Source organism: Sciurus carolinensis, chromosome 3 (assembly GCF_902686445.1).
Source record: "Sciurus carolinensis chromosome 3, mSciCar1.2, whole genome shotgun sequence".
Lineage (NCBI taxonomy): Eukaryota > Metazoa > Chordata > Mammalia > Rodentia > Sciuridae > Sciurus > Sciurus carolinensis.
The window spans coordinates 169,000,514-169,025,061 of record NC_062215.1 but is presented as its reverse complement, the minus strand read 5'-3'; the positions used below and the strand labels follow the sequence as shown (position 1 = coordinate 169,025,061).

The 24,548-nt window shown below is 43.9% G+C and overlaps 1 protein-coding gene across 1 annotated transcript in view; it reads left to right on the top strand.

Moving 5' to 3' along the window:
* Serpine2 (serpin family E member 2) overlaps positions 1 to 24,548 on the top strand; it is a 57,970-nt gene that overhangs the window by 18,463 nt on the left and 14,959 nt on the right. The window contains exons 2-4 of the mRNA XM_047546168.1: positions 14,903 to 15,183; positions 17,747 to 17,974; positions 22,741 to 22,938. Coding sequence (XP_047402124.1) covers positions 14,925 to 15,183; positions 17,747 to 17,974; positions 22,741 to 22,938 — 685 coding nt within the window. The 5' untranslated portion in view covers positions 14,903 to 14,924. The remainder of the gene's footprint in view (positions 1 to 14,902; positions 15,184 to 17,746; positions 17,975 to 22,740; positions 22,939 to 24,548) is intronic.

Genomic DNA, 24,548 nt, shown 5'->3' with positions numbered 1-24,548 from the left:
CAAAGAAATCAAAGAAATGGCCTGCAATTGAAAAAAGACCATGAGTAAATTTAAAAGGCAGCTTTAAATTCCTTTTGATTTTTAGAAATTAGAACTCTGAAGTATTTTGCAGTAGGAGAAAATGTTAAGATAGAATGTGGTGTAGACCTTCAGAGGCAGAAGAGAGGCCCCAGTCCTTGAGAGGAGACAATAATGGCAGAAGCTAGCTTGAACAGGGGCCTCAGGAACTCTCCTACCAGGCAGAATCCCACAACTCCTGAGGTTAGGACAATTGTTCACCCTTGTCACAGATGGAGGAACTGAGGCACAGTGAACTTGTCAAGTCATCAGTTAATTGTTCTTGGAGCTGAGATTTGAACTTGGGTGATTAGTCTCAGGAGCCTGTAGAGGCCAAGCATAGTGTCCTAAATGCTTTTATTTCTTTCTTAAAGACCAAGAATTGGTGCTGTCACAAACCAAATGATTATGAAAATGTATAATTCCGAAACACATATTTGGGTACCTTTTAAAAGAATATCTACAGTTTTAATGTGCCTATAGTATTGGAAAAGGAAGTAATAGAAGGCTTTGTCTTAAGATGCAGTGGCACCTGGTGGCCGACTAAAATCTTAGTTCCTTTTTCATTTTCTTTTGAGATAGTTGTAGATTCATATACAGTTGTGAAAAACAACCCAGGATGATTCCACGATCCTTCACCTGGTCTCCCGCCGAGGTAGTAGCTCGCATGACGTCATGCGGTGCTGCCAGGGGAGGTCGACATAGATGCAGTCCATCCTCCTGCCTAATTCAGACGCCACCGCTGATGTGTCCTCATTTGTGTGTGTGTGTTCACTTCTCTGCAGCTTTAGCCCATGTAGGTGTGTGTGTCTGTACCACATTAAAGGTACAGAACAGTTCCATCACGAGAACTCCTCGTGCCTCTGTTACATTCCCACCAACTTGGCCCCTCCCTTTCTCCCTGCCCCCGACAACCACCGCTCTCTTCTCTCTGTCTTATCATTTTGCATTTCAGGACTGTCAGATGGACAGAATCATTCGCCATGCAGTATTTGGGGATTATCTTTTTCACTGAGCGAAAGTCCCTCCAGCTGCACCCAAGTCGTTGTGTGGGTCAGTAGTTCATTCCCTTGGCCTGCTGAGTGGTGTTCTGTGGCGTGGGTGCACTGCAGTTTGCTTAGACATTCCTTCATCAAGGAGCATCTGGGTTGTGTCCAGTTTAAGGTTTTTAGAAATAAGCCTGTTATGAAAATGGGTGTAGAGGGTTTGGTGTGGACATGAGCTTTTCATATCTGGAGTAAATGTTCAGGATTGCTGGATCATATGGTAAAGTGCATGTTCAGTTTTGTAAGAAACTGCCAAACTGTTTTCCAGAGAAGTCGTGCCATTTTGCATTTCCCTTAGCACTGTGTGATGAGTCACCCAGTTTCTCTGCATCCTCCCCAGCACTTGCTATTTTCCCCTGTTTTTATTTTAGGCATATAATGATACCTGATTATGGTTTTAATTTGCTTTCCCCTGATGGCTTATAACAGACTTATTTGCCATCTTTACGTTCTCTTCAGTGGAATGTCTCTCAGTGTCTTTTGCCTATTTCCCAAGTAGGTTGCTCATTTTTAATGACTGGGTCTTAAGAGTTCTTTATGTATTCTAGATACTAGTCCTTTATCAGGTATGCAGCTCACAGATTTTTTTCCCTGCTATCCTTTTTATCATCTTTACTGGATCTTTTGCAAAGCAAAATTTTTAATTCTGATGAGGTCCAATTCTTCAGTTTTTTAGTTCATTTTGTTTAGACATTTATGCTTTTGGTGTTAAATCTAAGAAAGAGTAGGATTTTGATTCCTGCTTGTTGTAATGTGCAGCGACTGGGGGTTGAGGAAGGCAGTGGACACGGTGGCCATCAGATTATAAGCAGTTCTTCTAGCTTCTCTCTGTTTGGAGCTCTGGTGTGTGTGGCAGTGAGCTGTTTGTTGGGGTAACAGTCACAGGGTTGACTTGTCTTGCAAAGGATGTAAGATGATGATGGTGTGAAAAAGTATTTCCAGAATCATCCATGGTGCTTCCTCACATGAGGCATTTTTCACTTGAGACCTTCTCACTGGAGCACTTTCCTTTCCCTAGCCCTCTTCCTCCTTTGCCTGGTCATATTCAGCTCATCCCCAGTGTCCACCCCTGTGGCCTTCCCTCAGAGTGCCCTCTCTGACCACCCTGCCCACATGGGCACATTGCACTGCTTCTCAGAGCACTGGTATGGTAAATACGTAAAAATGAATGCAGACATCAGTTCAGGAACAGGAAGCTGTGATGGAAGTCCGTCTCCCCTCCGGGCCAGGCTCTCTCCACCCCAGGAGCATGAACATTTTGGACTGCACCGTTCCTGGATGTGGGACATGTTTAACAGCATCCCTGGCCCCTACCCGCCGCACGTCGCAGCCCTTCCCTCCCCACTCCTACTCAGTTGTGAAATGCAAAAATGTCTTCAGACATGGCCCATGTGCTCTTTGGAGGACACAGTCACCCAGATGGAGAACCATGACTCTAAGAGCCGGGGGAGGAGATGTGCTGATGACCCCGATATAGTCAGTGCACGCTGTGTGCACGTGTCGAAATAGAAACTGTGCCTCGTTGATACGTACAGTTATTACATGTTGATCGAAAAAACTTAAGAACAAAAAAAAATCTAGGAGAGTAGCACCAAGTCGTGTTGCCCTTGTTCCCTCCCTGGCACCCTAGCTCCATGCCTGGCACACAGGTGCTGCGTTGACGTTGGTGGGACGCGTGAGTGGACTAGCCGTACTTACTCTCCAGCCCTTCTTTACAGGGCACTGTTGGAAATGGCACCCTGCCTTCCGAAGAGCCAAGTGGGTTCAGTTGTGAATTCAAGCCCTAGACATCTGAGTTCCAGACCACATCGCCAGTGTGGGTTTCCTTTCCCTTCACCCCGCTGACTAAAATAGGAACAGGCGAGCTTTGGAGTTCCTGCCTGATTAAAGCCCACATCCTCTGTTAGGGCTGCCAAAGGGGGGCCCTCGCTGCTCAGGAAAGAGCTCTGGTCTTTGCAGGGCTCACACGTCTCCCACTCTGGTCTCTCCTTCTGAGGAAGAAAGGGCATCCCACAGACAGGTAGGGCCTCCCAGATTTGCCCTTCTTAGGGAACTCTGGCCCAGGGCTCTCCTGGATACCCGAGTTGGCACTCACCTGCCGAGTCTCCTTTCCTCTCTGGCAAGCCCTTGCATGGGGGGTAGGGAGGAAAGTAGGGGTTTGGCACAGTTTTACTTAGCTAAGCAGGCAACTGGGTATAATTGGTTTTGAAAGTTGCAAGGAATAAGTACAGTGGTTGAAGACTAATTTAGGGTATGTATGAACATTTTAGGTTTCTCTCTGTGCCTGGTAGTTCTGTTCCCTGAACCTGAATGATGGAGCTGCTTTGGTTCAGCCAAAAAAGGAAAAAAAAAAGAGGCAGCCACAGGGGAGAGACCAGGCGAGGGCAGGAGGACAGGACAGGATGGTGGGTGGCGCTAGGTTGCAGCCAGCCTGGCTCCCAGCTGCTGCTCTGTGGGAAGGGTTTCAGGAGGTAGCTTCAGGGGTCCGGGGCTCATCCTCCTTGGGGAACGACTACCCAGTGACTCAGCCTGTGTGAAGGCCCTCCATGAGCTTCTTGCAAAAAGAGGAAGTATGGCGTAGGCCTCCGTTCCCCTCTAGCCTCAGAACTTCTCCAAGGACCGCGGTTGAACGTGGAGTGATAGATTTGATAAGTGGGCTGGGAGGCCACTGCTTTGATTACTGGCCACACAGTAATTCCCTTCTAGGATTCGCAGAAGTAATTGGCTGGGTTCCTTCCTCTTCCACATGGAAAAACCTCAGGGTGAAATTACAGGGAGAGCCGCTGTGTAATTTGGGGTCGATGTAGTTGTGGCTTTGACTGGAAGCAGCGTCGGAGTTGAGAGCGAGACCTGGATTCTCAGTGAAGGGACGTCCCTGCTCAGCGCTTGGCCCATGGGGAGGGCGGGAGTGGGGGCTCCTGCGCTCTTCCCAGCCAGCATGCTCGTCTTGGCCTGCTGTTCCCGGGCGTGGGGCTGCCTGTGCCCTGCAGGGGCTCAAGCCCACAGGTAGCAGCCTCCTGGCCTCCACCCTCTGGAGGCCCCAGCACTCCACCCAAGTGTGTCAACCAAAAATGTCTCCATACATTGCCAAATGCCCCTGGGGACAGTATCCCCCTCACAGGTGGACGAAACACAGAACCAGAGTAACAAACATCATGTTCCCTTCTTGTGCCCTGTAGGCTGTGGTCACTTGTTTATGCCAGGCGTGTGGTGATGTAAGCCTAGGACAGAGAGGTGAAGAGCCGTGTTTCTCCACCTTTTCCTTGGCTGGACACACAGGTGAAGAGTGCCAGCCGTTGGCTCCAGAACGCTCTGCCTTGTACAAGCTATACAGTGTACGTAGGCTACTTAATTTTCCTGGGCCTTAGCTTCCATCATCTATCAAATAGATATACTAATGCCCACTTTTTTTTTTTTTTTTTTTGTACCAGGGATTGAATCCAGGGGTTCTTAACCACATCCCAGCCCTTTTTATTTTTTGTTTTGCAACAGGGTCTCACCTAGGGCCTTGCTAAGTTGTTGAGGCTGACTTTCAACTTGTGATCCTCCTGCCTAGGCCTCCTGAGTTGTGGGATTACAGGTGTGCACCACCTTACCTGGCTAATGCTGACTTCTTAAGCGAAGGATGGTACTAGATGTTGAATATAAAATTTTGGGTACAGTGTTTGGCATATAGTAAATAAATATCTTAATCCTTTCTGGCTACTATAACAAAACCCTGTAGACTGAGTAGCTGATAAACAAAAGAAATTTGTTTCTCAGTTCTGTAGACTGAGAAGCTAAAGATTGGGGCACTTGGTTTCTGGTGAGGGCCTGCTTCATGGATGGTCCCTTCTGGCTTCTTCCTTGTGTGGTCTCATAAGAACACTAATCCCACTCATGAGGCTCCCCCCTCATGAGCTAATCACTTGCTAAGGCCCATCATCTTGAGGGTTAGGATTTCAACATATGAATTTGGGGAGGATACAGATATTCAGACTCTATGGTCTGGGATGTACATTTTTTAAGATTAACTCTAAACATTGCCTTTCAGTAGTCAGCCAGTAAATGATGGCTATTGTTTTAGTACTTACTGATATATTTTACAAGTTCTAAGCCTGTTGGATTTGAAAAAACCAAAACTGCTACCACTTAAAATGCTAATGGGACAGCTAATTTCCAGTGAATTACAATTTATTTCATCAGCATATTGAGGTCCTACTATATTCTAGGTACTATGCTACACAAAATACAAAAAATTAATATACTATACTACCTGTCATTAAATACCTAGTATGTAGATTTAGAGTAATAAATAGGTCAAATTGTGTTTATCAAAATAGGGCCACCATTTACTGAAAAGAAGAAAAAAAAAAAAAACAGCTTATAGTAGGGCAGAACATTCATCCTAGTCTGGGTGAAGAGGTCTCAGTAGCACTTGTCAGCTCTTTCTCCTTTTCCAGCCCGTGCCGTCTTCATCTGTGTTTCGTGATACTCTGACTTAGCAGCCTTCCCTGTGCTTTGGTACATCTTCAGCTCTCAGCTAATCCAGAATCTCAGTTTCTGCTGCTAATGTTTTCATGAACCGAAAAGGGATGCTTGTTTTAAGCAATGTGTTCCATTACCCAAGTTTTGAAAAATACCAAACAGTATACAGAATAATAAACTATCACCTTCAAAAATTATTGTATGGATGGTATTTCAATATCTGTCCTTTTAGTTTTTTTCCCTATGCCTATGTATAATTTTTATATACTTCATACCATAAATAGTTTTCTTTTTTCAATGAAGATATAACCAGAATATATTTCTCCTAAGTTTTCTTCCGAGCTCGCTGCTAGCAGATGAGTGATACTGTTTCAGCTGGGTGTCATTGCCTTTTCCTTGCTGTTGGATGTTATGGCCCACGTTCTCCCAGAAGTGGGCCACCAGCCAAGGTTAAAGCACAAGTCATTCATGAAGGAAGTGCTTCAGGTACAGACAGTGAGGGAATGGGAAAAGTGGGAATTAGAACAGGAAGAAGCTAAGCAAGATATAGTATCAGGTGAAGTCCCACATGCAGAGCTCACAGAGCCCTCGAGACTCAGTCACACAATGACCAGGGGTCACTGACTGTTGACTTCTCAGTGGGAATGGTGTATGTAACTCTTAGCCACTTAAGGCCCACTGAGAAACTGGGCTCCAACTCCCGCTGGAGGCAACAGGTGCAAACCTTTAGCAACAGAGCACACAGAAGCTACAGGATAACTACACAGAGCTGATAAAAGGTCACACTGTCCCCTCCATTGGAGACTTAGGATGCAATTAAAATTACTAGTTCATTTGTTTATTGCAAAGAATACTGCAGTGATATTGCTACTTTGAACATTTTTGGACTCAGATCTTCTTGATTATTTTATAGTTGATTGACAAAAGGCATGTTACTGTTTCAATAGACATAAACATTTTAAGAATTTTAAAAATTCTGCATACCAAGGATTGCTTTTCAGAAAGACTTTTTATTGATTTGTGCTTCTAACACTGCTCACCTTTTACTGGCAATGATCTAGATAGCATTGACTTCCCATCTATGAATTAGGGACCCATAAGCAACATCAGTGCTATTTCAAAGGACTGGAATAGTCATATTCATGATTCATCTTTGGGTATAGACTGAATAGATAGATATATTTCTTAAAAATCCAAGTTTAAGATACTAAGTGCTATTTTAGATAAAAATAATTTTCATCTTATTCAAGCTTATGAAATCATAGTCATTATTATATATTTCCAAAAGTACTAATGCCTCATTAATTATACAATATCCATGATACTTTTTTATAGGCAAAAACAAAAGGCACTTACTTATTTTCTAAGATTGAGAGCTACTGATTAATATCACTATAATGTTTTTGTTCATTTCTTGGTTGTTGGATTAGGAAATCAGTGTTTGGAGCATTATATGTTAAAAGATTTGTCAATAATAAAAGTCTGTAGAACTTTGCAAAATAAGTAAAACAGGTGTAGTGACCTAGGTTAGCAAATGAAAAACACATCTTAGCATTATCAGTGGTATTTTGGAACATACTCACCTATCTCCTCTCGCACCATTACCAGCCACTCTGTTCTTTTACAGAAACATGGAAATACACCAGCACTGTCTTATTCTATCTGTATGTCTTAGATAGTCTGAAGAAACAGACAGGGACTTATCAAGGTGGAAATGTTGTGTTTGACCCATTTTCTTAGCTTGATCCTGGAGACTTTTCTAGATAGTTGTTGAAATAAGTCAGTGCTTCAGCTCCTGGGCCTGGAGGAAGGCCAGCAGAAAGGAGCCCACACTGTAGAGCATCTGCTCTGATCTGAAGCTCTGGTAACTGTGTGGTTCCTCTCTTTCTGTGCTTACTTAGTTCTATGACCACCCTGAAGACATGTCTTCAGAAATGGTAGAGGAGAAAGCAAACATGATAAAGTAAGAAGGTGACGCACATGTGTCTATTATTTAGTGGACAGTAGAACTGGGTTTTTAACCAAAATGTAAAAAACAACAAATCGCTCCATCCCTCCTCTCTAGCCTCTCCCTTCCTCTGTCACAGAGATTTCCTCAATGAATAATATGTGGGTAAAAGGCCCTTAAATGTCAGAGCATGTTTTACCAATAAATTATGTGTCTCTTTATTGAAGGGACCTTTTAAGACGCTGTTGTTGTTGTGTATTTCAGTGGGTGAAATTTCTTTTCTAAGCATTTTTAGGCTATTTTCTGGCTAACCTGTGTCATAGAGCAAGTGTACAATTTAGAGTCAGATAAAACTTTAAAGAAAAAAATTCAGAGGACTCCAAATCTCCAGAATCCTCTTTCAAGCACATTTAAAACCACCAAGCTGCTGTGCCCTTGGCATTTCCTGTTTGCTGTTCTCAAAGTTGTAAAGATGCTGACTCACTTTGACAACACTGCCTGCTTCCCAGGGATATCAAGATGCACTTTTGTTTGCTTGTTCATCTGATTGGGCTATCTTAAGAAAATGTTGTAGTATTTGGAAAATGAAGACAGGCCTTGAAGGACAAATTTCAGTCATATTTGTTCAGGTTTCAGAGACTGGAATCCTCTTCTTGTCCTCACAGGATCATATTTGAAGTTTAACCCCAACGACTTGCGCATTAACAGTTACTGTTGCTTTGCAGATACAGCCATGAGTCCTCATGGGTCAGCTCTTGGAGGATCCCGAAAATGCCTCTCACCAAACACCCTCATGAGTGAGCCTTTGCCTATTGGCAGAATCTTGGTTGTTGGGAAGCCCCGCCAAGAAAAACCGTGTCCAATGTCGTGGTTCTCATACAGGGTGATGTGCAGCATTTTCCTACTTACTATAACCCTAGAAGGAACAGTGAGTCCAGAAGCAGATTAATAAGGGGCCTTAGGTTTCAAGAACCAAGGTCCTGGAAGCAGACCGTAGGATCTCAACACTTTGCTAGGCTTTGGAGAACATCAGCTTTCATTGAGAGGAGTGGGCTGAGAGAAACAGACTTCCCTGGTCATCTGAGTTGCAGTTGCTCATTCAGGTGCCTGTACTATTATGATCCCACTTTTAGGACAGGCTTGATTTGGGACCTTTGCTAATTTCACATGAGAGGTTTTGTTTTGATTATCCTCGCCCAACTTTGAACGCCAGCCGACTCTCCTATCTTGTCACCACCCAGCCGGCCTCCTCTGGTCTATACAGCAAAAGACACAAGGTGTAAGCAGTCCATCTTTCAAAATTTGAATTTCAGGATTCCAATATAGTCCAGAGTGATACAAATGGATTTTGACTTTTCCATATCACTTTTTGCTCATCATTTCCATGTATTTATAGGGTTTTTAAGGTAGGGGTATTCAGATTGTGGTATTTAAATTCTGTTTCCACCTAAAAGGAACTGGAACTGGTTCTACCTGGAACAGGAAATGTACAAGCAAGCCTGGAACATCTTGTCAAACCAGGAAACAAGGAAACTGACGAGGTTAAAGGCTCATATCAAAAGGTTTGAGAACCAACTTGAAGAGACTTGTTTTCAGCTTCAGTAAAAATATTATTTTCACCGGGTCAGCCCCATAAAACATGCTGAGAATCACAAGTTCATAAAGCTACAGAAACAAAGCAAAGCCCTCTCGTCAGCTGTCACCCAGTATTATTGTGTTGTGGTCTGTTTGATTCTTGAAATTGAGAAGTGTTTGATGTAGGTAGATGCTTCATTGTTTGGGGCATAAATATTTATGATTGTTATGTCTTCCTGATATATTACTCTCTAATGCAGTATAAAATGTCCTTCTTTGTCCTTTCTGATTAACTTTGGCTTCAAGTTCACTTTATCTGATATGAGGATAGAAACCCCTGCTTGTTTATGAGATCTGTTTGAATGATATGTTTATTTCCTGTCCTATTACCTTCAGTCTGCGGATGTCTTTGCCTCTGAGGTGAGTCTCTTGGAGACAGCATATTGTTGGGTCTTGTTTTTTAATCCAGTATTCCAGTCTGTATCTTTTGATTGATAAGTTTAGGCCATTTACATTCAGTTTTATTATTGAGACATGATTTTTATTCCCTGTCATTTTGATTTATTTGTTTTTTTAATTTGATTAGTTTCTCCATTGATTGACTATTATTCTAGTGTAATTCCTCCCTTTGCTGGTTTTCACTTTTACTTTTCATTTCTTCATGAAATATTTTATTGAGTATGTTTCGTAGTGCAGGTTTTCTAGTTGTGAATTCTTCTAACTTATGTTTATCATGGAAGGTTTTTATTTCATCAGCAATTCTGAAGCTAAATTTTGCTATAGTATTCATGGCTGGTATCCATTTTCTTTCAGAGCTTGATATATATTATTCCAATACTTCTTAGCTTTGAGAGTCTGGGTTGAGAAATCAGCTAAGATCTAGATTGGTTTCCCTCTAAATGTGACTTTTTTGTTTTCTTTGCTAGCCTTTAAAGTTCTATCCTTATCCTGTATGTTAGGCATTTTCCTAAAATATGCCTTGGTGTGTGTCTGTTGTAATTTTTTATATTTGGGATCCTGTAAGCCTCCTGTATCTGATTTTCCATTTCATTCTTTAGGTTTGGGTAATTTTATTATTTCATTAAAAAGATTGTGCATTCTTTTGGTTTGTATTTCCGCACCTTCATCTGTCCCAATAAATCTTAAGTTTGGTCTTTTCATGATATCCCATATTTCTTGGAAGTTCTGTTCATGGTCTCTTACCATCTTCTCTGCATGATCAACTTCATTTTCAGTATTATATATTTTGTTTTCATTGCCTGAGGTTCTGTCTTCCACTTGGTCTAGTCTGTTGGTGATGCTTTCCATTGAATTTATTTGATTTATTGATTCCTTCATTTTGAGGATTTCTGCTTGATTTCTTTTCTCAAAATCTCATTATCTCTTTATTGAAGTGATCTTCTACTTCCTGTATTTTCTCTCTGGTATCATTCCTTATATCATCCTTTACCTTGCAGATTAGTTTAACTATGTACATTCTAAACTCCTTCTCTGACTTTTCTTCCATCAGTGGATTCTGTTATTGAAGTATCTTGGTTTGTTTGGAGTGATTTGTTCCCTTGTTTTTTCATGTTGTTTGTGTGTCTCAGTATGGATCTGAGGCAGTGGAGTTTCTACCCCGTGAACTTACAGTGTCCCTTAAGGTTTCCAGTACCTCACTTGCTGAGAAGCTACTTATCTGCTTTCTTGGGTTGATACCTGGAGCAGCCAGGAAAGCAGTCTCCTCTTTTCTGCCATCTTGCCAGATGTCTCTCATCAGCTAAGAATTTCACATAACCAGCTCATATTGAACTGAGAGCTGTTAGACTTGGCAAGAGACTCAAGCTTTTATTCTGCCTTTGCCATACCACTGAACCTCAGGATGACCAGAGTTTTGGGTTGGAAGTTGTTTTTAAATAGAATTATTGCACTAATGAATGAAGAAGGTTAGGATTACAATAGCACCCACTATTTGGAAACCCCTAATTTAAAAAAAAAAAAAAACTTAGGCAATGATCATGAGTAGGTGTAATATCCCAAAAAGGATTCATAGTCACTGTGTCCTCATTCCAACGGGCCAAACCCAGGAGCAACTGGATTAGCCCCACAGCTCAGCCGCTGATACGGTGTCTACTGGTTGTAAGCCTCTACATGAGACCTGTGGGCACCAGGACTCTCAAACCCCATGGCCCTGCTTTCTGTGAGCCTCTTGTCAAGTTAGGAGGAAAGAAAACAGGTATGAGAGGTGCAGGTTGCAATGCTGTAGAAACTCGGGAGGAGGTGAGGGTCCCCTCATGGACAACCAGGGAGAGCGTCACAGGAGCCGTGGAAGGAGCTGGGGAGCACTGCAAGTCGCCAGGAGATTGAGGAAGTGAAGCAAAGTCAAGTCCTAGGCCATCAACAGAAAGTAGAGCTGTTTAAGAGGAGCACCAGTGAAGGACCAGTGGCCCTGCCCAGCCCACCGCCAGGCTTCTTCAGCCCCCACAGGGTTCCGAACAGTCAGGTGAAAGCAGACCGCAAACCGTGAGAAGGGCAGCACCGCGGCTCAGTGGAGTCACGGTCCCGTGTGGAGGTGCCAGCTCACAGGTGTCTGCAGAGTGTGCTCCCACGTGTGCCCTTGGCAAGTGTCACTTTTGTAAATCTAGGGATGCATTTTGAACCTGGCATTTGCAGAACTGCCCAACCCATTGTTTATAACGCGAAATCAGGCTTGGTGCTCAGAGCAGGGCGCATAACTTCAGAGACACTGTCCGTGCTGGGCAGTGAAGCTTGGAGTAAGGAAAACTAGAGTCCAGGGTGAAAGGAAAGCTGATATTCAGAAGGATGTGCCTGTGGCGGTCACTGTATTGGTAGATTTATGGCCTCCCTCAGTGATGGCCTAAACCACGCACCTTTCTTTAAATATTGTAGTGAAAGCATTATTCAAGAAATAGAAATACTTAAACAGATTTATGATTCTCCATGTTGATGCTGCACAAGACATTGGGGCAATACTTTTTATTCTTTCCCTCTTATATGAAAATTTAAAGTGTAATATCTCTTGAAAATGAAAATGAACAGGTTACTGTGTTCTTCCCTTATGGGAATCCGTTGTATAGATGAAGCATTTCCAAGGCCAAGAGCCCAACAGTTATTTCAATTAAAAGATTGTCTAGGAGGACATGAGTATGTTTTGTTATTAGGACCCGTACAAACCTAAAGTAGTTTATAGATTAAAACGTGTACTCTCCTGGCTCCTGAACTTTGAAGAGAAGTGGAAGCTTACATATACAGGCCAGATAAGCTTAGATGAGTGAGCATTTGGCCCAGGAAATCAAGGCCAAGGATAAGTTATGCCCAGAACATCAGTCAAAAATAGCTCTGATTCCAAGTTCTGCACAACCCTCACTGTCTCAGGACACTCTTGTAAACTGTGCATAGACATCTCTCAAAGTTTCTAAGTCCAAGAAACCAAGAAAAATACCCGTAGGCAGCTTTCTCTGCATCATAATGAAATGGGTCTCTGAAAAGAAATTCATAACCAAGCAGAATTCTGCTAAATCAGATAGCTATTTAATTGGGAGACTGTTGTGACTGTCTCCAAGACACTGGAGCTTGGGATTTCTCACCGTCACTGACCCTTCCTCTCTGTACCACGACAATAGGTAGAGAGAGAGATGGTGTTTTGAGTTAATCAACCTTAAGCCACTAGAGGCAAAACCAGTTTGATATCCTTTATGCTTTGTGAGTGTGCAAATTCAGATATTTATTCAAATATGCCCTAATCTGGAAGAATTTCTTTGGGGAGGACAGATTAAGACATGCTGAAGGTGATGCCAGAATAGACTGCGGCAAGAGTTTACAATTAAAATTGATGTTATAAATTGAATTTGACAATTTGTAACAAAGATTGCATAAATTGTTTTCTACTTATGGTCACTTTATGGTACATTCCAGTGTTTTAAAGAGGGAAGAAGGAAGAACAGAATTCTTAATTTTTAGATGAAATGAGTAAAGCTTCCGTACTTCAGCTTTGGAAACTCTCCAGTGTCCATTGGGCTCCAGGAAACTCAGGGGATTGTCATGGTATTAGAGCCAGTCAGAGGTGCCAGAGTCAAAATAGGCCGTGCTGGCCGTAGTAAAGGCCCAAGTGGGAGTGTATGTAGGTCACTTACATGCTTTGAATTTAGACAGGCCGAGTTTACACAATTATTTTACAATTAGGCTCTGGAGAAACACTGAATGTTCTGAATTTTTAAAAAAGGTGCTTGTTTCACAATGTATAAGAAAATTGCAACATCCGCTTGAATGGTGGTCCCCGTGGCTGGCTGTGTGTGGAGGAGCCAGGTGGGAGTTCTGTTTATGCCACTGGTCCTTGCCCAACGGAGCTGGCACTGGTGGTGGGGAGTGTTTGGAGCTGACAAGGTGGCTCAGAACTAAACACAAGTATTTTCTTAACTTCACTCAATAATAAACACTCCTTGCGTGCAATGAAAATGATTAATAAAAATAGAATGTAGTGCTCTTAAGTGGTAGGATTTAATCTCACAAGCATTTATTGAACATTTGCTGTGACATAGCGTGGGAAGTTCAGGAAGCACTGATAGGAAAGCAGGGAGACCCCAAACCCAGTTGACCCTGGTGCCCTTTCTTCTCTCATGGGGACTCTAGTCCCCTGTCTCTTAAAATGCTTCTCTCTGTGTTACACTCAGCAAATATTCCCAGCCTTCCACACATAGATGTCCATGACAGGGGCACAAACTGGCCCCACAGGAGACCTGTGCCTCCCGAGGGTTTGGGCCTCCAAGGGAAAACCAAATTAGCAACATCACAAATTCTGCTTTTGTTTGTACCAGCTGCTACAGTGGAGTTCTTATTTAATGAAAATATTTGCTTTTCCATAAATACTAGTAAATTTCCTACCTCTTACTTGTCATAGCAAAGAAAGCTCTTTAAGTGGTAATCAAGGGATGAAGCTTATTTAAAAAAAGTCACCATAACTGAAAATATTGTCAGAAACACCATCCTGCACACTTTATGAATTTACCAATTGTTCTACCCCATTACTGCTTTAAAGGTGTTGGAAATTAATTTTAATTAATAAATCTTTAATTTAAAAAGGAACCTGCTTATGGAAAAGAATCAAGTCCGTGTGGTTTTAAGATGACCAGGGCAGCCCGAAGGATCGGCTCCCTGTGCTAACCTTAGAATGGAATCCTTAGTGTGCGTCCCTCTGGCCTTCTCCTGCTGTCCCTCTAGTCTGGCACACCCTTCGAACATCCACAGATGTCTCTCACAGTTCAGATCTTGTCACCTGTGTTCCCATGGTAGAGGTAGCTCCCTGGCCACCCTCCGTAGTGTTGTCCACCGTGTCCCCTCACTCACATCACTTTGCCTATTATCTTGTCCTTGTTCCTCCCTGCAGTTACTTTATTGTCACCGGTTCATTTTCTGTCTCCCCTCCGGAATGGAAGTGCCTCGAGGGCAGGGGTCTGGCCCATTTCATTTTCAGTTGTACGCCAACACTTATAAAGGGCGAGGCCCATGGTACACCCTCAGGGAATAATGGCTTCAATGAATGAAGGGTGGTTGCAAGAATTAAATAATGATGGTAGGACAGTGCCTGGTGCATGATGGGAATTCAGCAAATGGGAGTTGGCCAACTCTCCCTGCCCGTCTGCCTAAGCCCTCTGTATTTAAGGCTAGGCTGATTTAATTAATCTACACTGCTCTGTCTTGCATGGCATTTAATTACACTGAGTACCGTAAATCATACCTCGCTGAGTACAAAGTGGTCCTCCCTTTGTGTTCATTTGAATATAATGTAAATATTTTTTATCTGATTTTTCAGGCCGTCCTTGCTGGAAGGAACCATGAATTGGCATTTTTCCTTCTTCCTCTTGACCACAGTGACTTTGCCCTGCGTGTGCTCCCTGTTCAACCCTCTGCCTCTTGAAGAACTAAGCTCCAATATAGGGATCCAGGTTTTCAATCAGGTCATCAAGTCGCGGCCTCATGACAACGTCATTGTCTCCCCCCACGGGATCGCATCTGTGCTGGGGATGCTGCAGCTGGGTGCCGATGGCAAGACGAAGAAGCAGCTCACCATGATGATGAGATACGGCGTGAATGGTGCGTGCGCTCTCTGCTGCTCTCCCGCGAGGCCTCTGCGGGAGTCCCGCCTTGGGAGGAGCGTTGCGGGGTCTTTGCTGATAGCCCTGAGACGCAGAGCATCCAGAAGGTTCTGCTGGCGCCAGATGGGCCAAGGGTCAACCTCTTCTGAAGGGAAGATGCTCACGAGCCAGGAGTTAGGGGAACTGCCTCTTTAGGTGTGGCTTTGTATCAGCCACTGTGTCTCTCAGTTCCCATCTCCTGTCTCAGCCGCTTGCATGGTGGACACAGCTGAAGGGCATTGAGTCATGAATGTACTTATAAAGAATGACAAGGGGAAGTGATCAGGGGGCCGCAGAGGGCAGGGCCAGGAGCCTCCAGGTCTGGAGCTGTCCTGTGTTTCCACTGTAGTAACTTCCCAGGAACATGCTCAGGTGATAAAAGTACATGGAGCCACACATGTGCTTGTAAGAAAAATGGGTGAGATGAGAATGCGCTCTGTGGACTGAACCACGGGCAACTTTCTGACATGACCATTGGGAAAACTGGGTGAAAGGCCCGTGAGACAACCCTTTTTATTGCTTTAAAACTTCTTAACTCTAAAATAAAAACGTAAAAAACCTTTTTTTTTTCAAATTAAGTATCAATGAAAGAGATTTAGTTTTATCTAAAGAAAACCCCATTTTTAATTACCTGTTTAATTTAACCATGCCCGCTTGTGTCAGGGCACTGTTGTTTAATTTAGGTATTCTTCAGTCACCTTCTACCTGCTGCTTCCCCAGTGCAGTGCACAAGGGAGCAGGACTGACTTCGTAGCCCTTCTTGCCACCAATGTTCAGTGACCTCAGACAAGTCACATGTCACATCTGGGTCTCAGCTACTTCATTGGAAGTCAAGGGAGTTTTCCTACCTGCAATCCATTTCCTACCCCTGCAAGCCATTCAGTTCTAAGAATCGTCCCCACCTTGGTGCCTTTGGAAGGGAGAGTAAGAAGAGGGGGCAGGGATCAGTGGTACTGAGTGCCACACGCTACGTGCGCACTGGCCTGGTTCTCAGCATGGCCTCCTCCAGGGCCTCCAGGACCAAAGACCGAGCTCCCCTGCTCCATTGTCACAGCATGAAACTCCTGCCCGAGTCTGCAGTTTGTTCACCTGTTGGAAACAAGGAAGGGATAAATTCTTAGAACGTACTGTTCTGCCCCCTGTTTGCATGTTCAGAAACTGGGTGATTTATAACTTCATTGTGAATCACTGCGAAGATTTATGGCCTTTTTGTAGTGTGATCCAGGTCCTGCTAGCCAGGACAGCTCCAACACAGCAACTAGGTTTTTGGGTTTGTTTTAATGCTGAGCCACATGAATTTTCAGTCATTATTTCTGAGATTTTTGTGATATTGGCCCGTTGGCCACCAAATCCATCCCCACCCTTTCTTCCTGTAGAATTGCTAGCAGTCACATGTGAATGGTGACTTCAGAGTGCAGGCTATACTGGCCCTGGAGGCCCGGCCCCTGGGAGCTCAGCGGTGACACTCCCATTGAGGAAGGAGGTAGGTCGGGAACAGTGGCAGATCTGCCCTGACCTTTTCTCCACGGGATACACAGGCCCTGTGGAGGAGGCCCAGGCCAAAGCATGCTGGCGCTTGGAAGTGTCTTCAGCCACTCTAGCCTGTTGCTTCCTCACTTGTAAATGGGCCTGGCCCACAGGGTGGTTGAGGGGGTCAGGAGAGGTCTCAGGAAGGCCCCTGAGTATTAAAGCCTCTCTTGGACCCTGGGATGACCTTGCCCTGCCCTTGTTGAAGGGGTCTGAAGGGCTTGTCATTTAGATGACAGGTTGACCCCCTTTGGAAGACTGTCAAGGTGACCCTGGCAGGTTATTTTAAGACAGTGTCATTTTGAAAAGACCCCAAGTGATTAAGAAGGATCTGTAACTCAAGTTCTCTAGAAACACATCTCATCCTTATAACTTATTTTTCTCTTTTTCATGGTCTAAAACTAAATGGAGCATATATGAATGGCTCATGTAAAATAAAGCTTATGTTGCCATAAAATTAATTTCTTTACTTTTTGAACTTGAAAGCAAGGAAAAATCACATTGTTCTGGTTGGTGGCACAAGGCAATTTTTAATACTTTCTAATGCTTATTTCATCTTTTTCTCCCCCAAAAGAAAAAAAAAATCACATTGTTAAATCCTTGGCAGGAAAGGAAGTAGCACTTACAATTTGTGGACAAGAAAGAGAATGAATTAGGAAGTTCCCTTTTCTGATCCCCACTTGACCACAGAGCCAGGGAGCATGCCAGCATTCACAAGGACCTGGTGCCCAGAACGAACCCCAGAGGAGTGTAGATTGCGCCAGGAAGGTGTTGAGTAGCCGGCGTGTCCGCTTTGATACCCAGCACAGCTGGCTGTTTAATAACTCTCATCATTGAGCTCCACCTCCCCTAAGAAACAAGGCCTTTGAGAAAGCAGAAGACGCGCTGCTCCTACTGTCCTCTGCTGTTCTCGTTTGCTGGAAGAAGTCAGGTTTAAAAACAAAGCTTTTCTTAATGCTCTCTAAATATTCCTGCTTTTGGGTTTTTTCCTTTAGGAGTTGGTAAAATGCTCAAGAAGATCAACAAGGCCATCGTGTCCAAGAAGAATAAAGACATTGTGACAATGGCGAATGCCATGTTTGTCAAGAATGGCTTTAAAATGGAACTGCCCTTTGTCACGAGGAACAGAGACGTGTTTCAGTGTGAAGTGCAGAGCATGAACTTTGAGGACCCAGTCTCCACCAGCGATTCCATCAACATGTGGGTCAAAAACGAGACCAGGGGTGAGTGGCCACACTGTCTTGCGGGACTTTGCATGGGAGTAAAGGGGCGAGTTGGACTCCAAGACTGTGTGAGGCCACAGTCCCTCCACTGAGAAATGCCAGCTGGGAGGCCCCTGGGGCAGGGGCGGAGCCCGGCCTCCCCTTGCTCTGCGCTGGTCTCCTCTGCAGTCCTTGCCCTCAGACGCATGTCTGTTTCAGAGGTTTTCTGGCTTGTCCTTGCTGCTTTTGCTGCTGCTGTCCCCTTGTCTGGGACATCCTGTCCGTCCTTGGTGTAGCTTAGCTCTTCAGCTCCAGCTGCCCGGCTGTTCATCCCCTGACCCTGGATGCCCTCCCAGGTTGCTTCTGGCCTATGATTACATGTTTACAAGCCCCCGATTACAGCCCTTTCCACCTCGCAGGAAGATCACTCATTGAGGCGTCTCCTCTGTCATTAAAGGAAAATGTCCACCATTTTAAACTTGTTGGTTTGTAAACCAGAGGTGTCTGTGGAAATGTTTAGAAGGAGCTGTGGGCTTGAAAAACAGAGGAATGTTAGCTTCCCTAAGATTAGGAGTGCAAATATGGGCACCTGTGGTCACAGAACAGGTAGCCGTAAGAGTGGTAGCAAAGAGACTCCGCAGGGAGAAGCCAGAGATGAAACAGAGGGAAAGTGGCCTTCAGGGCATGTTTCCTGAAGCACGGTCCTGGGGCCTGTGCATCAGAATTACCTGGTGCACGTCTAGAATGCAGGACTCTGGACCCTGCTGACTGAGTCAGAATCTCAGAGGGCGGCACTAGTAGCCCATCACCTGCTTACCTGCATGAAGGTGTGAAACCTTTGGAGGAGCAGGTGAAAGGTGAAGGATGCTCAGGGGAAGTCACCCCTGCTGGCTTGGGTAGATCCCTTCTTGGTACTCTGTGCAGTCCCTGCTTCCTTCCACCACTGACTCAGGCACCAGCAACGTGCGTTCAGTGGTGTTTCTGGGCCTGGAGTTTGTGTGCCTGGAAAGATGACCAGCTGGCAGCAGGTGCTCTTAGAACTGACTGGTCCCCGACCCTGACTCTGGCTGATGATTATGTGATGTCATTATACCAACCCAGCCTTCCGCTTTATCTGCAGGATGGCAATATTAAATTATGTTAGTGTGCCACCTGGTGGTTTTCAAATATTTTTAATATTCTCTTTAATATCTTACAATAAAATTCATAGATCATATACCCTCTGCACACATATACCAATTTTTTTAAAAAAATGAAGACAATGTCAAACCATTACACAGGGGAAAGTACAAGTCATTAATACATGTAGTTCATAGCTAAACTCTTGGGTACCACTATACCCAAAGACAGAATAAAATACTAGATTCTTAAAATAGTGTGAACTGATAGCTAAAAAAGCAGATCGAGATGGCTGTGCTATACTGGTGACTCAGAAGCCCTGAGCTGTTTTATTACCATGGCTGATGCAATATTTTCTATAATTATGGAAAATGCTTGATAAATTTCCAAACAAAACAAAGCATACACTCCATTTGATTTTATTTGCCTAGGGTCACATTTCTGGCAAACTCAGTGTACATTAAAAGTCTGCAGAATACACGCACACATCTATATCTAGAGATAGAGTTTGTGTTTACATGCAAAAAGAGTGAGGTTCTGGGCTCAGATGATTCTAAGCAGGCTTCTCCCTACAGATATTTGAGTACTTACACATCATGCAAAGAGCAGGGAGAGTCTTGAACACTGCAGAGTGTGCAGCTTCTCTGGCTACTGGCCACACAACCAGCGATGCTCCCACAAGTTTCCAAAACTGAAAGATTGAGGAATTCATTCCAGGGAGATGACAGTTTCTTCCTTGAAGCAAGGGAGAGCCAAGCATGCAAGCGCTTTGCAGTGTGCTGGCGATGGGTCTGACCTGTGGACTCTGCAGTCTCAGCTTCTCCAGGCAACCCATGTGCCTCTTGGTCCCCTTGTTTGTCACCCTGTGTCCCACCTCAGACCCACACACGTATCCAGCAGCCTGGGACATTTCCGCCTCGGCTTCCCTACGTTCCCGCCTTCATGTGAGCGGCATGATAGCTGGAAGAGCAGGTTCTGAGTGTGAAGCTCAGTTCTGCCACTCCTAGCTATGTGATCTTGGGCAAGCGACTTGACCTCCCTGTGCCTCAGCATCCTTCTCTTTAAAATGGAGCTACCATCGTGATACCTATGAGGATAATAATAACGGCACGGAGACTGTCACGAAGCTACAAGTAATACGCACGAAGCGCTTGGCAGAAGCCTGGTACTCAGGGGCTGTTCAGTGTGTGTGAGCTACTTGTCATTTCAAGTGATGCTTCCTCTAGGACCCCTTCCGTCCCAGTCCTGCCGACTCGATCAGACCCCCTGCGGTTTTCCCTCAGAGCTCTCAGTACCACTACTCTGAGGTGTTTGTAAAAATCGCAGCTTCGTGCTTTTCCAGATCATTTATGTCACCTCCCCTCTGTGTCACCCACAGCTCTTTGAGGGCAGGGCTCATGTTTTGGTTTCTTATGTAAGAGTGCCCCAGCACCGGTAGGTGGGAGGGCATCCCAGGATGGTGGCCGACTGGATGAGACACACATTTGTGGCAGTTACTGATGGCAAGTCCCCATGTGCCTTCTCGCCTCCATTCTGTGCTTCTCTTACCTCTTTTCCCCTTAGCCTTTCTTTTCCTCTTTATTTCTTCCTGCCTCCTCCTTATTTAATGGTTCTAAAAGTAGAAATTGCAGACATTATTTATTTATGCAAAGAAAGGGCTGAGGACGCCTGCTCAGACCCTCATGGCACTGACCGCATGCCATGGCAGGGCTAGTGGAATGCGCGGTGGCGTGCCTGGTCTAGTGCAGTTCAGGTCAGCTGGGGAGGGAGGCACGCTGAGATGGTGTCGTGGTGGTGCTAAGCCTCAGCTTTATGGAAGGCGAGGGAGGAGGCATCTCCCAGGAGGAGGGAGGAGGGTCACAGGAGGCTGGTAAGTAGAGGACACAGCGCGACGTCTTTAAGTGAAGCAGGGACTGCACAGGGTGATGCTTCCATCGAAGGCAAGAAACAAAATTCACTGCACTGGGAGCCAAGTCTGAGGAGCGCACTGTTGGAGGAGCGGACCCGTCCCCTTGACACCTCTTCCCCCTGGACAGTGCAAGGCCAGCCTTGTTCTGAATTGAATTTATCTGTTGGCAGCTTACAGTTCCTTTCAGGTCCTGACTGAAGGTGGCACTGCTGCCCCCTTGTGGCAGTTAGGAGCTGCGATGACGCTGCTGTGGCTCAGGCACCTTGACCTGTGCCATTTGCCATGGCTGGTTGAAACGTTTAGTCCTGGTGCCCCAGGATCCTCGTGAGCTTCCATTAAAAGGGTTTGATGCTCTCTCTGCTGAGTTAGACAGCCTGGCTTCTTCAGAAGTTGTTTATTTTACTGTCATCATTAGAAGAATTATGTCTCAACATTTGTGTCATGCATTGCTTTATTGAGCAAAAAAATTCAGTGAACTAATTTCTAATAGTATGCACACGTACACACACACACACACACACACACACACACACACACACATACACATACAGAACTGAATGTTCAAAGACCAAGCAAAAAGAATCTAACTGAAAACCCAGCCGGGTGTGGTTGCACACACCTGTAATCCCAGGTGTTTATGAGGCTGAGGCAGGAAGATTGCAAGTTCAAGGATGGCCTCAGCAACTCAGCAAAATCCTGTCGCAAAATAAAAATGCCTGGGAGTGGAGCTCAGAAGTAGAGATAGAGCACTTGCCTAGCACGTTTGATCCCCAATTCCAGAAAAAGGAAAAGAACAAAAGACAAGCTTCAGCCACAGATCACCCTTGGGAAGAGCCCCACAAGCTATGTTCACTGCTTCACTCCCGATGCAAACACGACAGACCATCCCTGACGTCTCTTGAAGGGCATCGTCTTTAGAAGAGAGGAGGTCATCCAGACTGATCGTTTCTTCTTATCTGTATGATGTCAGGACCTAGTTCCATGCCTGACGCGTAAATGGAGAAACCACTGTTCAATTTTAGCTCTTCTCTAAGTAGTTATGAGGCCATGTGATAACAAGGGATTCCAGACATTTCTGAAATCTTGAGAGAAATCGAGCACTTCTCCTCAGTAACTCTGCATGGGCTCAAGTGTTCGTTTTTCAGGTGTTGAATAAACCCAGTGAGAAAAAAAACCAAAGCAAAACAAAATCCACTTATCTTGTGGGGACCAAGAACCTTCACCAGCAGTTACATGTGTCAGTTGAAAAATCAGTAAAGTTAGGGAAAATTAACTAGACAAGTTTATTGGATGAGTAAACTTTCCTAAAACATGGGAGTGAGGGGAAATTAGCTGTAATTTCTTAATTTGAAGTTTTGGTATCCCTTAACTAGGGGATCTCCACATTCTTTTCCAGTCTTGGATTTTTAACTTGTTTTTTTTTTTTTTTTTTTTTTTTTTTTTTTTTTTTTTTTTTTTTTTTTTTTTTTTTTTTTTTTGCGGTGCTGGGGATTGAACCCAGGGCCTTGTGCTTGCAAGGCAAGCACTCTACCAACTGAGCTATATCCCCAGCCCTTTAACTTGTTTTAAACTGTCCTTGAACCTTGTAAATTTGGGTGAGAAAAAAACTGGAAAGTATAAAAGAGTGTTTGAACTAGTGTTTTTTAAGAGTCCTTTAAGACTCCATTGGGTTGTCATTCCACTAATCAACAGCTGCCATTTGCCCTCATATTGGCCACCAGTCCTGAGGTTTCTCCTTGTTTGCTCTTGAACTTCACAGGCATGATTGACAGCCTGCTGTCCCCGGATCTTATCGATGGCATGCTCACCAAAATGGTCCTCGTCAATGCAGTGTATTTTAAGGGTCTGTGGAAATCGCGGTTTCAACCTGAGAACACCAAGAAGCGAACATTCGTGACAGCAGATGGGAAATCCTACCAAGTGCCGATGCTGGCCCAGCTCTCTGTGTTCCGGACGGGTAAGTTTTACGAGGCCCGTTCTAGAACTCACTGGTGACAGAAAGGCTCTTGAGTACTTTAACTTATTCAGGAGTAAATCTTACATTTTGTTTTTAAAAAGTAGGGGGCAGGGCGGGGTGCTGAAAGTTGGGATTTTAAAAAGCACATGGTAAATCTGTATATTATGTGCTAAGGTTTTGTATTAATACGAAACATGTAGGGTTTTTTGCTTGAAAAAGATGAAAGGATAATTCACAAAATAAGGATAAATAGGCATCAAACACATGCAAGCATTATCATCTCATTGTTAGCAGTCTTACATTTCCACGTTAAAAACGAAGGTAAAAATTAAATTTATTTTTCACTTAACAGATCAACAAAAATTAGGAGGGTTGGTAAAACCCAGGGAGGCTCCAGAGTGTGGGAAGAGGGCCTCCTGAGCTTGGTGGGTGGTGGGATTGGTGCTTGTTCCAGCTCTCCACTCCAGGGAAGATAATCACCCTCTAGCAAATAAGTAGATGTCAGATATAAACATATTGTCAACCCTCATATCTGAGATTCCATATCTTCAGATTCAACCAATCTCACATTGAAAATATTTTAAAAAATTGCACATGCAGATGTTTTTACTTGTGATTATTCCCTAAGTAAAACAGGCAGTATCCCAACTATTTTTATGCCCTTTTCTTCATATTTAGCATTGTGAGTAATCTAGAAATGATTTGAAATGTATAGGAGGATGTGTGTAGATTATATTCAAGTACTTCATCAATTTATATAAAGGACTTGAGTATTTGTGGATTCTGTTGTCCTTGGGGATCCCAGAAGTGATACCCTGTGGAAACTGAGGAAAAATCGCATGATGTAGTATTTGTGATGATTAGATTTCGATACACAAATAAAGAGATTTTACCATCTATGGTTGATTGCAGAAAACAATCTGTGAAGCAGCATGCTGATGAACCTTACACAAACTACTTTTCAAATATTCATGTCTATTGAGAGATGTCTCGAAAGATGTTCACAGTGGTAGGATTTCAAATAATTTTTTTATTTGAGCTTGGAATCTCTTTTAATGTGCAATTATCAGTTTTATAGTCAGGGAAAAGTAATCACTGATATCTGTCATTGTAGCCAAGTCAGACATAGGTACCCAAGGCTAGCGTTTTCTAATTCTCGTTCACTGAAGCACTCTTGATCTGATCAAACCTTTGTTTTTCCTCTGGAAGCGCTCAGGCTACACCTGGATATGCGGGTCCCCAGTATTACTTTTTCACGTTCAGGATGATCAGCTCCAAACAGCTGGACATGTTGCCAGCTGCCTAATTTGGTGAGGTTAAGGAATGGTTCATGGGCCCACAGTCTGCTTCTCTCTCCTATGGATTTTCCATCATCAGTTAAGCTTCTATGGGAAAAATTGCCAAACTTTTTAATCAATAAATGTTTTTTAAAAAATAATATGTATTTTAAATCCCCATGGAAAGGTATTGTCCTAAACAGCTGAGCAGAATAAATCCCTTCTTGTAAAAAATCGATGCATTATGATTATAGATATTAGTGGAATTCATTGTTATGCACTCATACATGCACACAACATAATTTGGGCAATTTTATTCCCCAGTACCTCTCT